Source organism: Trachypithecus francoisi, unplaced genomic scaffold (assembly GCF_009764315.1).
Source record: "Trachypithecus francoisi isolate TF-2019V2 unplaced genomic scaffold, Tfra_2.0 Lachesis_group5, whole genome shotgun sequence".
Lineage (NCBI taxonomy): Eukaryota > Metazoa > Chordata > Mammalia > Primates > Cercopithecidae > Trachypithecus > Trachypithecus francoisi.
This window is the reverse complement of record NW_022681470.1, coordinates 121,224,270-121,238,862: the sequence shown is the minus strand read 5'-3', so window position 1 is coordinate 121,238,862 and position 14,593 is coordinate 121,224,270. Positions and strand designations below refer to the sequence as shown.

The 14,593-nt window shown below is 37.9% G+C and overlaps 1 protein-coding gene across 3 annotated transcripts in view; it reads right to left on the bottom strand.

The window, feature by feature from the left end:
* The window catches only part of DBT (dihydrolipoamide branched chain transacylase E2), a 57,784-nt gene that overhangs the window by 34,998 nt on the left and 8,193 nt on the right, over positions 1 to 14,593 (bottom strand). For all 3 annotated transcript variants that reach the window (XM_033196574.1, XM_033196575.1, XM_033196576.1), the window contains 3 exons: positions 13,687 to 13,807; positions 8,344 to 8,419; positions 3,633 to 3,814 (listed from right to left, as the gene is read on the bottom strand). In XM_033196574.1, coding sequence (XP_033052465.1) covers positions 3,633 to 3,814; positions 8,344 to 8,419; positions 13,687 to 13,807 — 379 coding nt within the window. The remainder of the gene's footprint in view (positions 1 to 3,632; positions 3,815 to 8,343; positions 8,420 to 13,686; positions 13,808 to 14,593) is intronic.

Sequence of the window (14,593 nt, the reverse complement as noted above, 5' to 3'; positions counted from 1 at the left end):
ACAGTAAAGATGTGTTATCATCTTATGGGACCACTGTTGTATATGCAGTCTGTTGTTGACCATAACATCGTTATGCTACATGTGACAATACACTCAAACACACACTGAGAATGCTGGAAAAATTAGTATCACCCTTTGAAGTGACTACTAAAGGAACTCTTTACTTCGAGAACCAGTAAAGGGAAAGAATTAAGCATTTATTTTCTTTCCAGTAAGAACTGTATTTCATAGAAACTGTATTTCATACAGTTAGCATACAGATAGCCCCAACACAGATAGCCCCCACTGATAGAGGAGAAAGGTCCACTTGACAGAAGAATGCCAGCTACTAATGTTAAAGGAATGACAGAATCCCAAAATCATCATTCTACAACCACTAAAGCAATTATTGACTTAGGAAGGATCTCAAATGATATTAGAACCTACTTATTTAGTGTCAAAGCTAACACTACATACATAATTTTCTGGTTACAAAAGGGGAAAACACAATTCTACAATAGAGGGGTAAGGGTATCATTATCCTAGTTCAGTGTTTAAACTTAGCATCACTATGGCAGTCATCAGATGTTAAGTGTATCCTGATGTGAAGCAACATGAAGTACACAACATGATCTATGATGTGTTCCACCCAAAATATTTAACTTGACTTCAGCCTTTATTTTTAAATTTTATTTATTTTTTGTTTTGTTTTGTTTTGTTTTTTTCTTTTGTTTGTTTGTTTGTTTTTGAGATAGAGTCTGGCTCTGTTGCCCAGGCTGGAGTGCAGTGGCACAATCTTGGCTCACCACAACCTCTGCCTCCACGGTTCAAGCAATTCTCCTGTCTCAGCCTTCTGAGTAAGTGAGATTACAGGCATGTGCCATCACACCTGGCTAATTTTTGTATTTTTAGTAGACATGGGGTCTCACCATGTTGGCCAGCCAGGCTGGTCTCAAACTCCTGACCTCAAGTGATTCACCCACCCTGGTCTCCCAAAGTGCTGGAATTACAGGTGTGAGTCACTGAGCCCAGCCTGAATTCAGCCTTTAAAACTTACTTCCAGCTTATAGGAAATATATGAACTAGAGGAACAAGTTAAATAACACCACAATGCAACAAGACAAATCCAAAAAGTCTGACATTCTGCAAAACAAAGGCAATCTCTTCAAATCGGTGTCATGAAACAAAAGTAGAAGAGGATAAACTAGACTAAAAGAGACTTAAGAGATATAACAACTAGGTACAATGTATGGTCCTATATTGGATCCTAGTTAAAAAAAAATCAATTGAAATATCAAGGACATTTTGGGGATAATTCAGGAAATCTACATATGGTCTGTCAATCATATAAAATGGAAATAGGCCAATTGTGGTGGCTCATGCCTGTAATTCCAGCAACTTAGGAGGCTGCAGCCAGCAGATCACTTGCGGTCAGGAGTTCAAGACCAGCCTGGCCAATATGGTGAAACCCCATCTCTATAAAAAAATACAAATATTAGCCAGGCACAGTGGCGCACACCTGCAGTCCCAGTTACTCAGGAGGCTGAGATGGGAGAGTCTCTTGAATCCGGGAGGTGGAGGTTGCAGTGAGCCGAGATCACACCACTGTATTCCAGCCTGGGCGACAGAGCAAGACTCCGTCTCAAACAAACAAAAAAATAAAATTGAAATGTACTGTCATGAAAACATAGATGAACAAAGCAAACAGATTGGACTACAGCATATACAATATATTGTTTTGGTTAAAAAAATACCTACATGTACACATATGACCTAGAAAAATGTCTGGAATGATATACACGAATGTATTGAGTATGATTTGTGAACATTACGATTTTTGTTGTTGTTTTGGTTTTCTGTATTTTAGAACTTTCTGCAATGCACCCCTCCAGCTTTTATAATAATAAAAAGTAGTAGGAAGCCTTCAATAAATCATATTCTAGCTTTTAGAGGCAACATGTCATAGTAGAAAATATTCTGGACAAGGACTCAGGACATCTAAGTTCTAACTTTGGTCCTGTCACCAACTATTTTGCAAATTGTCCAACCTTTCTTTTTTTTTTTTTAAGAGATGGAGTCTTGCTCTGTCGCCAGGCTGGAGTGCAGTGGCACGATCTCAGCTCACTGCAACCTGCACCTCCCAGTTCAAGCGATTCTCCTGCCTCAGCCTCCTGAGTAGCTGGGACTACAGGCACACCAGGCTAATTTTTGTATTTTTAGTAGAGACAGGGTTTCACCATGTTGGCCAGGACGATCTTGATCTCCTGACCTTGTGATCCACCCACCTTGGCCTCCCAAAGTGCTGGGATTATAGGTATGAGCCACCGAGCCCAGCCTGTCCAACCTTTCCAGTTGGGTTTAGTTTCTTCATCTGCTAAACTGGAATACTTCACAGAATAATAAATGTAAAAAATTTTATAAATTATACGATGTGATTCTGGAAAAAAAAAGATTGTAATATTAGTTATTGTTCTACAGACTGCAGAACTAAGCGTCAGCCAGTCACTGTAATTCAATTACTCCTTCTAGACTTCTGAATTACACTGAGGTATCTTATCTCAGCACTTCCAAGGTGGGAATGCTGGCCTAGGAGTTCTGTCACAAAACCTATTGTTCTTGCAGCCCCTAGTATCAAAACTGATTTCTAGATGATAACACTTTGGTATACCACAACAGTGCTGTAAGGAACTTCTGAGTTAGCCAGTCAGCTGCCTACTACCACTGGGACTGCCAACTGTTTTAGCTTTCCTCTGTAACATTCTCATGATGAATTACCTTCTGACAGGACATCTACCACTTGTTAAGTCCCATGGTTGCTGCTTCTTCTAAATGCTGGTATCTTTGCTTTCATTTTAATTTTCCTTCTTTTCTCTTCAACCTCTCTTGAAAAAGTTTATAACCATCCCCAACAAGAGTGCTTTTTTTTTCAACTTCTCTTGAAAAAGTTTATAACCATCCCCAACATGAGCGCTTTTTTTTTTTGTATCAGTGGTAAACACAGCAATCCATTATATTAGATTTCCTCTTTAGATACTCCAATTTTTGTTCTTAGTGACCAGTATTTATAGCCTGAATCTTTAATTACTGAGAGAGCTTGTTGCCTCTTTGAACACTAAGGTCTCCAGAGGCAGGACTTCAGGTAAATGAAGTGTTACTGTACACATTTTTAACATGGCAGCTGGTCAAAAGATAATCATGACTCACAGAGAACCTTTTCAGTTTTCCTGATTTGGGCTTCTAAAACTCCAACTCAAATCCTGTAAGTTATTAAAAGTCCATCCCCAACCTTCTTACCCCTCCAAAAGTAGTAACATCACTGACTTATGTGAAACAGTGCATAACGCCACCTGAATGTCTGAGTCATTCCCCAGAGGAGAAAGGATGGGACATCCTCCACCTTTTTTGCTGCATCTCATCTCTTCCTTTTGCTATTGTCTTTTTCCTCCCACCTTTGCTTTTGTCTTATCCTTCAATTCAGATTTCTATTTTGTGTTGAACTTGTTGCCTTTTTTCACACTGAAAAGATTACATTTCCCCAAGAGCCAAAAATTAATAGGAATAGAAAAAAAAAAAAGATCACTTTTAATTGGGACCCAATGACAAAAAGAGACCAATAATCAATTTGGTAAAATAGATTAACAGACTTACAATACCTTTTAAAGCTTCCGTTTCTATGTCTACTAATGGCTTCCCCACATAGGCAATATCGTCTAGATTATAATAGAGTTTTTTAATGACTCCATCATAACGACTAGTGATGGTAACAGAAGCTTTATCACTTTGAACTTCACAGATGCTATCAAACTGAGACACTGTATCTCCTTCTTTTACATACCTAAAAGAGAAAGAAAGGAGACACTTTTACATAAACAATCATAACTACAGATCATATTAAGGATGTAAATGCCATGCTGAGTTAGATCGGTATTCATCTAGCCCAGCATTTACTTTCAGATGGTGTACTAAGAAATGTTTCAGAGAAGACTATAATGACTTCCAGAGTCTCTTCAATGTATCTGCAAGAAATACTCAAAAAAATGTCAAGCAATCCATAGTCTATAATCCAAAAATTTAATTAAACTCTCAGGTTTTCTGTCTGACCCATTTATTAGAAAAATAAGTTCTAAAAATACATTTTTAAAGTGGTATTTCCTTCTATTGTCTTATATTACTCTTTTCCAAACTTTAAGGGATGCCCAATACTTCCAGAAGCAAGTTTAAAAATTGATGTCCTCAATACATATCCTTTGTAATTTTGTGAATTTTAGATGGGAGTTCTCCCAGTCTTTCTTTCTAAAATTATTTTAGCCTGTTCTTATATAAAGTCCTTCTAACCCCATAATCATTTTAGGTATACTTTACAGGCTTTTCTAGATAGTCTTAGCAACAAAACAGGAGGAATGGGACCAAACCTGAAATAATACATCTAATTTTGATTCTAATGGCATTCTTAATGTCTCTAGTACTTATTTCTGACTTATTGCCAGCAACAGATAATTGTCATTCTTGCTTCTTGTCTTCCTATCCTAACCAGTCCTCAGCCTATGATAAAACAGCACCCATGACATAGAAACCAGGTTTAAAAGCACATACTTCCACTTCCAGAATGATGGATTAAAGACCTCTGAAAATCTGCTCTTCCATATGAACAAGTAGAGTGATAAAAGTTGTTAAAAATCTATTTTTTCAGAATTTTGGAAATTAGAAAAAAAAGCTTGCAACAACTAAGAAGGATGTATTCAGGAAAAATGGCTGAGTTTTGTAGTATTTTAACTTGCCCAATTTCCATCCTCCTTTCCCTAGCACAGCAGGAGCCAAATCAGCAGCCTCGCAGCCACTGTAAGGGGAATACTAGGTTTGGATCACCACAAAAAGCAAAATCCCTGGAAAAATGGCACTACAGATGGTCTCTGACTTTCATAATTTTTCAACTTTATGATGGTATAAAAACAATATGCCTTCAGTAGAAACAGTAATTTGAGCACCCATACAACCCTTCTGTTTTTCACTTTCAGTATTCAATAAACTGCATAAGATATTCAATGGTTCTTTATAAAATAGACTTTGTATTAGATGACTTTGCCCAAATGTGGGCTAAGGTATGTGTTCCAAGCATGTTTAAGGTAGGCTAGGCTAAACATTTTCAACTTAAGACATTTTAGTTTTGATGGGTTTATGACTTATCCCCATCATAAGTCAAGGAGCATCTGGGTGGTTGTTGTTGGTAGAGACAGGGTCTTGCTATGTTGCCCCGGCTAGTCTGGAACTCCTGGCCTCAAGCAGTACTCCCATCTGGGCCTCCCAAAGTGTTGGGATAACAGGCATGAGCCACCACACCTGGCCACATCTTTATCTTGTTTTATTTGCAACTTTTTGTCTGTAACTTTTAAAAAAATCCTATCTGATTTACAAGACAAGCACATTAAAGCAATACTTATAAAACTGTGTTGATGTGCTTTATGATGTTTAAAAATGGAATACTTTCAATATAGAGTGATAATTATTTGTTTTGTTTTGTTTTTTGAGACAGGATCTTGCTCTGTTGCCCAGACTGGAGTGCAGTGATGCGATCTCGGCTCACTGCAACCTCTGCATCCTGGGCTCAAGCCATCCTCTCACCTCAGCCTCCCAAGTTGCTGGCACTACAGGCCTGTGCCACCATGCTGGGCTAATGGAATAATAATTCTAAAAAAGGAAAACAGGAATACATATGACAAATAGCAAAAGGAAGGAAGAGGCGATAGAGCTATATTGGAGCAAAGTCTGTATTCCATTAAGTTTCTACTAATCCAAATTATAGTGTTTTAAATTAACATGTTAATTGTAATCCTCAAGGCAACCGCAAAGAAAATAACTTTAAAATATACAGTAAAAAGTTTACATACTCCAATAAAAAGGCAAAGATTGGCAGAACAGATTCCAAAAAAATGCTCCAACTACATGCTAAGAAATATAATTTAAATTCAAGAACACAAATGGTAAAAAGTAAAAGGATTGAAAAAGGTATGTCACACAAGGCCAGGTGTGATGGCTAGCCTGTAATCTCAGGAGTTTGAGACCAGCCTGGGCTACAAAGCAAGACTCTGTCTCTCAAAAAAAAAAAAAAGAGAAAGCAAGCAAGCTACAGTGGCTATACTATCAGACAAAATAGACTTTAAGACAAAAGAACATATAACATCTAAACTTGTTTTAGAAGTTTATCAAAGGATTTGTGAAAGTTAAGTATTTTTTTCTTTTTCCATACATTTGCTCTCAAATTCTAAGAATAAATGAGGTTTTATTTAACCTTACCCAAAACCACACTACTTTCTGTTAAATTATGCTTCCTTACATATTCAAATTTCTATTCTCAGGCTGCATTTTATAGACTAGAATTCTGCCTTTTAGCATTTCAAGTGCAACACAATACGTATTTTTTCCTTAAATTATTTATGGATATTGTTTGAAATGCTTGTTCCTTAGTGCTGTAAAGAAATAGCACTTGAACATAAATTTAATTTACTCAGCAAGGCCATTTTTACTTCCTGCAGAAAGAGTACATTCAACAGCAGTTTTGCTACAAGAGTACACCGAACAGAGAAGACAGGATCATTTATAACCTAACGCATCCAACCTACTGCTGTGTCCGGTTTCCACTGGCTGGAACCGGACCTCACATTCTGTATTTGTCCTGATTGGCTAGCAACTTAAAACTTTTTAAAAGAGGCAAAGGTAGAGGAGAACAAAGGAAGGAGGAAGGAACTTGTGGAATGCTGAGAAAGGTAAAAACACCTTCAAATAAGGAAGAGGAACAGACTATGACCTAATGCTTGCTTGGGCCAGTATAAGCATGCCAGGGCAAATATTTAGGCTAAATTGTAGGAGCTAAGAACATAAAGTACGTCGATTTCTTTATCATGGCTAGCAGATATTTAAGAATGTTAGCACAGGTCTTTGAATAAATTTTGCTTCTTAGAGAAGTTACTATTTATTCCTAATTAAATGAGGAAGAACGTCTTTGAAGAGGAACCTCTACTTTACTTTTTACAATATTAAGTTAGGAAAAAAAAACAGAATTCAAGAAAACTCTTAATATTTCTTAAAGAACTTCTGAAAAACGAATCAAATGATTAGTTTCTCATTAAAAGAGTTTTAAGAATTTTATTAGGAATAAAATGATTTCCCCTTCTAAGAGCCGTAAGCCCTACACTAAGCATATGGGTGTACAGAAAAAGAGGTAGAAATTAAGAAATGGTTTTTTAAAACAATCAAAAAAAGCTGGGTGCAGTGGCTCATGCCTGTAATCCCAACACTTTGGAAGGCCCAGGTGGGAAGATCACTTGAGGCCAAGAGTCAAGACCAGCATGGTCAACATAGTAAGACCCCATCTCTACCAAAAAAAAAAAAAAAAACTATAAAGATTTTTTACTACTGTCTTGGTCTTGAAAAGAAGGTATTATCAAATGCATTTCTTATACATGACATTATTTTGATCCTTTCAACGCTCCAGAGGTTGGCAGAGCAAGTACTGTTATCCTCATATGACACATTAAGAGACCAAGTGAGTCACAGGTAGGACAGCTAATAAGTTTCAAGATCAGACTCTTATGATTTGAAGTCCATTGCTATTTCCATAATCCCACAATGCCACCAGACACATAACTGTAGGTATGTTTATGTTATTACGTTCTCTTCTAACTTACAAAGCAATAATAATAAGTAAATAATGTTTAAAGTAAAGAAGTAAAAAGTAAGTAAATAACAAGAAAAGAATGTTCAGGTGGTTGAACCAGATTCTTAAAAGGATCTTTAATGGTATAAATCTAAGGTGGGAAGTAATCTATTTCTCATCTTAACTGCCACTTCTAAAAACCTCTAAAATTGAGTTCGGTACCCAGAGGTGTTTCTATTTTTCCAGAAGGTGAAATAAAGAAATGGGGTAGAGGATGAAAGGGTTTTGTTTCTTTCAGGCCCTTTTTTGGATAATTTTTTAATGTTTCAAAATTTATTTTTTGATTCGTGATTTTTGGTAAAATATTTTCATCTCTTCTAAGCATGCAAGTAAACTGTATCAGGCAATGGTAAGTCAAACATACTTACATTCTTACTAAAGTCATTTTCAGTACAGTGAAGAGAGCTCAGACTACCTGACAGTTTTAAATCACATTGAATAAAGTACCTTGATGTGTGACAAACTCCTTCACCACTGTATCATCAACACAAGGTAATTCTACCTTATTGCTTTTAAAAATGCATTATGTGTTTATAAAGACGTTTCTCAATTTAAATAGATTCCAACTATCCATTAAATAAATAAAAATAAAAAGTTATTTTTACTCAAATTATTTTTAAATTTACTTAAGAGATTTTTTCAGATTCACTTACCATTCTTTAACAGTTACTTCTCTAATCCCTTCTCCAATGTCTGAGAGCTTGAACTGAACAACCTGTCCACAGACAGCTTCAAAGACAAATGAGAAACGATCTCATTAAGTATGTAACATATTACTAATATATACTTTCACATCTAAAATCAGAGAATGTTCTCAGGCAGAGGCAGAAATTCTTCCATCTTACAGACAGAAAAAACAGCATTTTATAATTTTTAAGAGCATAACCATTATTCATAACCATCAGAGATTTAAATAAATTATTTTACAACACAGACCTCCTGGCACTGCCACAGAACTTACATTTTCCAACTTCCAAAATGGTCTGTTATAGGGCTATAAAAGGCCCCACTAACAAATTAATTAAATTTTGAAACAATGTAATGAATAGAAAATAGAATAAAGATATACAAAGAGAGACCCAGCTAGATATCCTTGTTTTAAGTTATGAAACTACAGTAACATGAACAGATTTCTTTTGAATTTATATAACTATTCTTTCTCATTCTTAATGGCTAAAAATCAGGCAGTTCTATATCTAGCAAACCTGATGGAAACTTGTTTGTCCAAACTTATGTTCTGCCAACTTATCCCTAAGTCGTCTCTTTCCTCTTTCCATTTTTTACCCCTTTTCAAATTTCTACCCATCCCTCCTTTTTTAGAGACAGAGTCTCACTATGTTCCCCAGGCTGGGGTACAGTAGACATTCACAGGTGCATAAATGCATACTACAGCTTCAAACTCCTGGGCTCAAGCAATCTTCCTCCCTCCATCTCCTGAGGAAGCTGGGACCACCCACCACACCCAGCTTCTATACCCTCTTTGTAATACTTAGATGCCAATGATACTGTATAGTAATTATTCTCAAAAGAGAAAAGTATTTCTGGTCATTTGAAAGCATGTAGGGACCCTCCCACTTTTCCAGGTTAACAAATGGCTCTGAACCTATTCAGGAATACTCCTGTATCTTTAGACTGCAGTTAACCATATTTGCTTATAAAACATATAACAAATTAATTAGGGTTGTAAAATTTTCTGAAACATGAGGAGTTAAATTAGTAATAAAAACTAAAAAATACATTTTGGTTATGGAGGTATTAGGTACCTCTTACTTCCTCTCTAGCAAGTTGGGTCCTCTCACAGCTTGCTAATTGAAGTATAACCTGGCAACTTTCTGAATGGTTTAGCATTAAGAATCGAAAGCATTTAAAAAAAATTTTTTTTAAATCAACATTCTTGATTCCATAAGTAATTCCACTTGCTAAAAAATGGTTACTATAGGGTCATAATGAAGAACTGGAAATCAATCTAAGTAACACAAAAACAAGAAAATACACGATGGCACCTCTATACAAAGCAATATGCAAGGAACAGCAAGAGCATGAAAATGTGATGGTTTATGGCAAGGTTAAAGAACAAATAGTTCTCTATAGCCAAAGATACAGTATGTGGCAAGAAATCAGCCCAGATTTAAAAGACTTTGTGCACCATGCTAAAATATTTGAACTTCATCCTAAAGGTGATCAGGACCCAGTGATAAGTTAACATGGTCATAAATTCTTTACAGCTGTTCCCATCAGGAGGCAGAGTCTATTTTACCAGTTCTTAAATCTGTGCTGGGCTGTGACTTGCTTTGACAAATAGAATATAACAGAAGTGAAGTGTGCAGGTTCATGAGGCTAAGCCTCAAAAGTCCACACAGCTTCTCCCTTCTCCCTTTTGGAATACTGCCCTAAAATCCTCATGGAAGGAAGTTGATCTAGTCTACTGGAGGATGAGACATCAGGAAAAGGAGAAATGAGGTGCCCCTTCTGAAACCCAGCATGAATTGTCCATCATGGATCTTCCAGCCCAGATGATCCTCTAGTCAAATACAGCCATATTAGGGAGCCCGGGCACAACCAGCAAGGAAATCACCCAGCCAACCCACGGAATCCTGAGAAATGATCAGTCCATGTTGCTTTAAGCCACTAAGTTGTGGGATTGTTTGTTACTCAGCAATAATTAACTGATATGGAATCCTATTTATAATATCAGATCTGTAATTTTAGGTCTATAATTTTAGAAAAAAAAAATCTCTGGCAGGAGTATGGTAGAAGGGGTCAGGGAGTGGGTGGCAGAGGCAAAACAAGGCAGGGGAAGCAGGAGGCTACTTCAGGTAATAAGCAGAAGTATAGAATTTATTAATTTATTATTTTTTTTAGAGACAGGGTCTCATTCTGTTGCCCAGATTAGAGTGCGGTGGCACAATCAGCCCATGATAACTTCAAGTTCCTGGGCTCAAGTGATCCTCCCACCTCAGCTAGGACTAGCAGCTGACTACAAGTGCATACCACCACACCCCAGTAATTTTTAAAAATTTTTTGTAGAGATGAGATCTCACTTTTTTGTGGCCCAGGCTGGTCTCGAACTCCTGGCCTCAAGCAAGCCTCCTGCCTCAGCTTCCCAAAGTGCTGGGATTACAGGTGTGAGCCACTCTGCCCAGCACAGAAGTATGTGATTTATATATTTATATACTGTTCAAAGCTGTTTGAAAAGAAGGCAGATTTAAGAAATATGTAAGATGTAAAATTAATAGGTTTTGATAATCAATCTGATGTGAGACTAGAGTCAGGATGACTCTAGGTTTCTAGCTTTCCTTCCTTCCTCCCTCCTTCCCTCCCTCCCTCCCTCTGTCAGGATGACTCTAGGTTTCCTTCTTTCCTTCCTTCCTTCCTCCCTCCTTCCCTCCCTCCCTCCCTCCCTCCCTCCCTCCCTCTGTCAGGATGACTCTAGGTTTCCTTCTTTCCTTCCTTCCTTCCTTCCTTCCTCCCTCCCTCCCTCTGTCAGGATGACTCTAGGTTTCTAGCTTCCCTCCCCTCCCCTTCCCTCCCGGTCCTGTCCCTTCTCTTCCCATCCCTTCCCTTCCCTTCCTCCTCCTCCTTCTCTTCTTTTTTCTTTTGTTTCCCCTCCCCTCCCCTCTCCTTCCTTCCTTCCTTCCTTCCTTCCTTCCTCCCTCCCTCCCTCCCTGCATCCCCTCCCCTTCCCCTCCCCTCCCCTCCTCTCCCCTCCTCTTCTCTTCTCTTCCCTTCCCTTCTCTTCTCTTTGACATGGTCTAACTCTGTTGCCCAGGCTGGACGGCAGTGGCATGATCACAGCTCACTGCAGCCTTAACCTCTGGGGCTCAGGTGATCCTCCTACTTCAGACTCCTGAGTAGCTGGGACTACAGGTGTGGACCAACATGCTCAGCTGACTTTCTAAATTTTTTTGTATAGACAGGGTCTCACATCAATGGTTAAGCTAGGCTAGTCTAGCTTAATGATTTACTGAGTTAGGAAATATCAGAAGGAAAAGAGATTTGTAGAAGACTGAGTTTTGGGGACATTGGAATGGAGATGTTTTGTTAGCAGTTGGTGAGAAATCTGAGCTACAGCTACAGATTCAGAAGTGTTCAATGAGGTGAGAGTTGAAGGCATGTGTGTAGATGTAGTACAAGAAGAGAGGGCAAAAGATGGGATCCTATGAGAAACTGAAGTTTAAAACAGAAGCAGAAGAAGAGAAACCTTAATAAGTGTCCAGAGAAAGCAGTATTAGTATATGTAAGCAGTATTAGCATACCTAAGCTGTATTCGAATATGTAAATATTTAACATATTCTAATTTATTTAATCCACCCAAGTATAAGGATCTTTGTTTTGTGTACTGATATATACCAAGCACCTAGAGCAGTGCCTTGGAACACAGGTGATCAATAAATATTAATTGTTGAACGAATGAATTCTCACAAGAATACAATTAGCTAAATACTATGATTACTCCCATTTCCCAGATGGTGAAACTTGCTCAAAGTTACACCGCTAGTAATTTGTAGACCTGGAATCCAAGTAGCCTGGAACTAGTGTATCCAGGAACCCAAAGCGCCTAAGTGTTTACAGACTGGACCAGGAAGTTGAAGTATTTACTTGAACGACCTCTATTTTCTCTGGGAAGTAACAAAAAAAGATCAACTTTAAAAAATGGAAATGTTTGTAAAAGTAGTGAAGGTAAAGTTTACATATCTTAGGCTATAGTGGATGACATAGAAAAAGCATGGAAGATGGCTGGGAACAGTGGCTCACACCTGTAATCTCATCACTTTGAGAGGTGAGACCCTGTCTCAAAAAAAAAAGAAAAGAAAAGAAAGAAAAGGCATGGAAGGCCGGATGCAGGGCTCATGCCTGTAATCCCGGCACTTCGAGAGGCAGAGGCGGGAGGATCTCTTGAATCCAGGAGTTTTAGCCCAGCCTGGACACTGTGACAACACCCTGATAAATAAATAAATTAGCCAGGTATAGTGATGGACTCCTGTAGTCCCATCTACTCAGGAGGTTGAGGCAGGAGGATCATTTGAGCCCATGAGTTTGAGGTTACAGTGAGCTATGATTGTGCCACTGCACTCCAGCCTGGGCAACAGAGTGAGACTCTGTCTCAAAAAAAAAAAAAAAAAAAGAGCATGGAAAGGCTGACTTGGGGTCTGCCTGGAATTCCCCCATTTTTCATTGCCAGCATGAACTAAGCTCCCATGTATCTGTCAAAAACTTAATGGTATAACAAAAGTCTAGGGTTCTTTATCAAGGTTCTAAATAGAACATCAGCGAAAAAACAGTTCTTATGCCCTTGCCAAATCTAATACTTAATCCTTCAAGTTCTTTACAGAGGGTAGAAAAAGCTGGGGGAAAAGTAAGTAAATGGTAAAAGTCAGGGAACTTTCTATTTAGGACTAAATCAGGCTGGTTTCATCACACCATGTTCACATGATCGATTAAGTGCTTCTTTCAACAAACAATACCACAATATGTACAACAACACAAAGATACTTCTATTGTCAACAATTTACCTTGACTGAGAAAGTCATATCAATGCTGACTATTGCACTTAGATGAGCCAGATGATAAATAGATGGCCCAACACAACCCATTCCCAACATTATAAAGACACAAGTGCTGGGTGAGATAAGTTAATGCCTGCAATCCCAGCTCTTTGAGAAGCTGAGGCAGAAGGATCACTTGAGCCCAGGAGTTCAGATTATAGTGAGCTGTGATTGCACCACTGCACTCCAACCTGGGCAACAGAGTGAGATCCTGTCTCTAAAAAAATTTTTCTTTTGAAAAGGGGTACCAGTGTTAAGGAAAGTATGTAAAAAAGAGGGATGAGAAAAAAGAAAGTGAGAATTGGGAAAATGTGGGGAGATGGGAAGGGCCCAGCTAGAAATACAGTCAACTTTTTTTTAGTTTAAAAAGTCTCAATCAACTACTAAAAAATATTACTGAATGAGGTACAAAACATTATTTTATACGTGTTATTCTGAAATCATACTTACCAGCAGTTGTTTTCAGGAAGTGATGTGGATGACTATACTTGAATGAAGGATAACCAAAGAAACACACATAATTTGGCTTCAAAACATGAACATTACATGTTTGAAAATAGCGAACACAAATCTACAGATGAGAAAACAAAAAGTAAAACCATTTATAAACGATCACACTGGCTTATCTCTAAGTATAAACTGAATTTCAATTCTATTCTAAAAGTAGAACCATTATCACAATAGAAATATGATATCCTTAGATTTAGATTTGTTACATTTATGATCCTTGCTCAAAATTCCTTCTGAAAGTAAAGACATTTTAACAGTGTATTCTGTATAAATACATCAGCTTATAGGTATGCTTCAATCGTTGGACTTCCTGAACTAAAACTACTAAAGAATTCTAAAGTAATAGTTAGCATCTAAAAACAATGAAACACTTGTATAGTATGATACCCTCAAGTTTACTTGTAGTAACTTATAAATGACTCTTTAGCATTCACTATTTTACATAGTATCTTAGTATAATATTATTTAAAAACCTCTTATAGAAATCAGTAGGCCCAAAAGTATTCAACTCTATATATTAAAACCTAAGTGTCCGAAAGGTATTGTGTGTGTGTGTGTGTGTGTGTGTGTGTGTGTATTTGCGACAGGGTCTCACTCTGTTGCCCGGGCTGAAGTGCAGTGGTGCAATCACAGCTCACTGAAGCCTCGACCTTCTAGGCTCAAGGGCTCCTCCTGCCTCAGCCTTCCAAGTATCTGGGACCACAGGTGCATGCCACCCCATCCAATTAATTTTATTATTTGTAGAGATAAGGTCTCACTATGTTGCCCAGGCTGGACTTGAAGTCCTCAGCTCAAGCAATCCTCCCGTCTCAGCCCCCCAAAGTGCTAGAATTACAGGTGCGAGCCA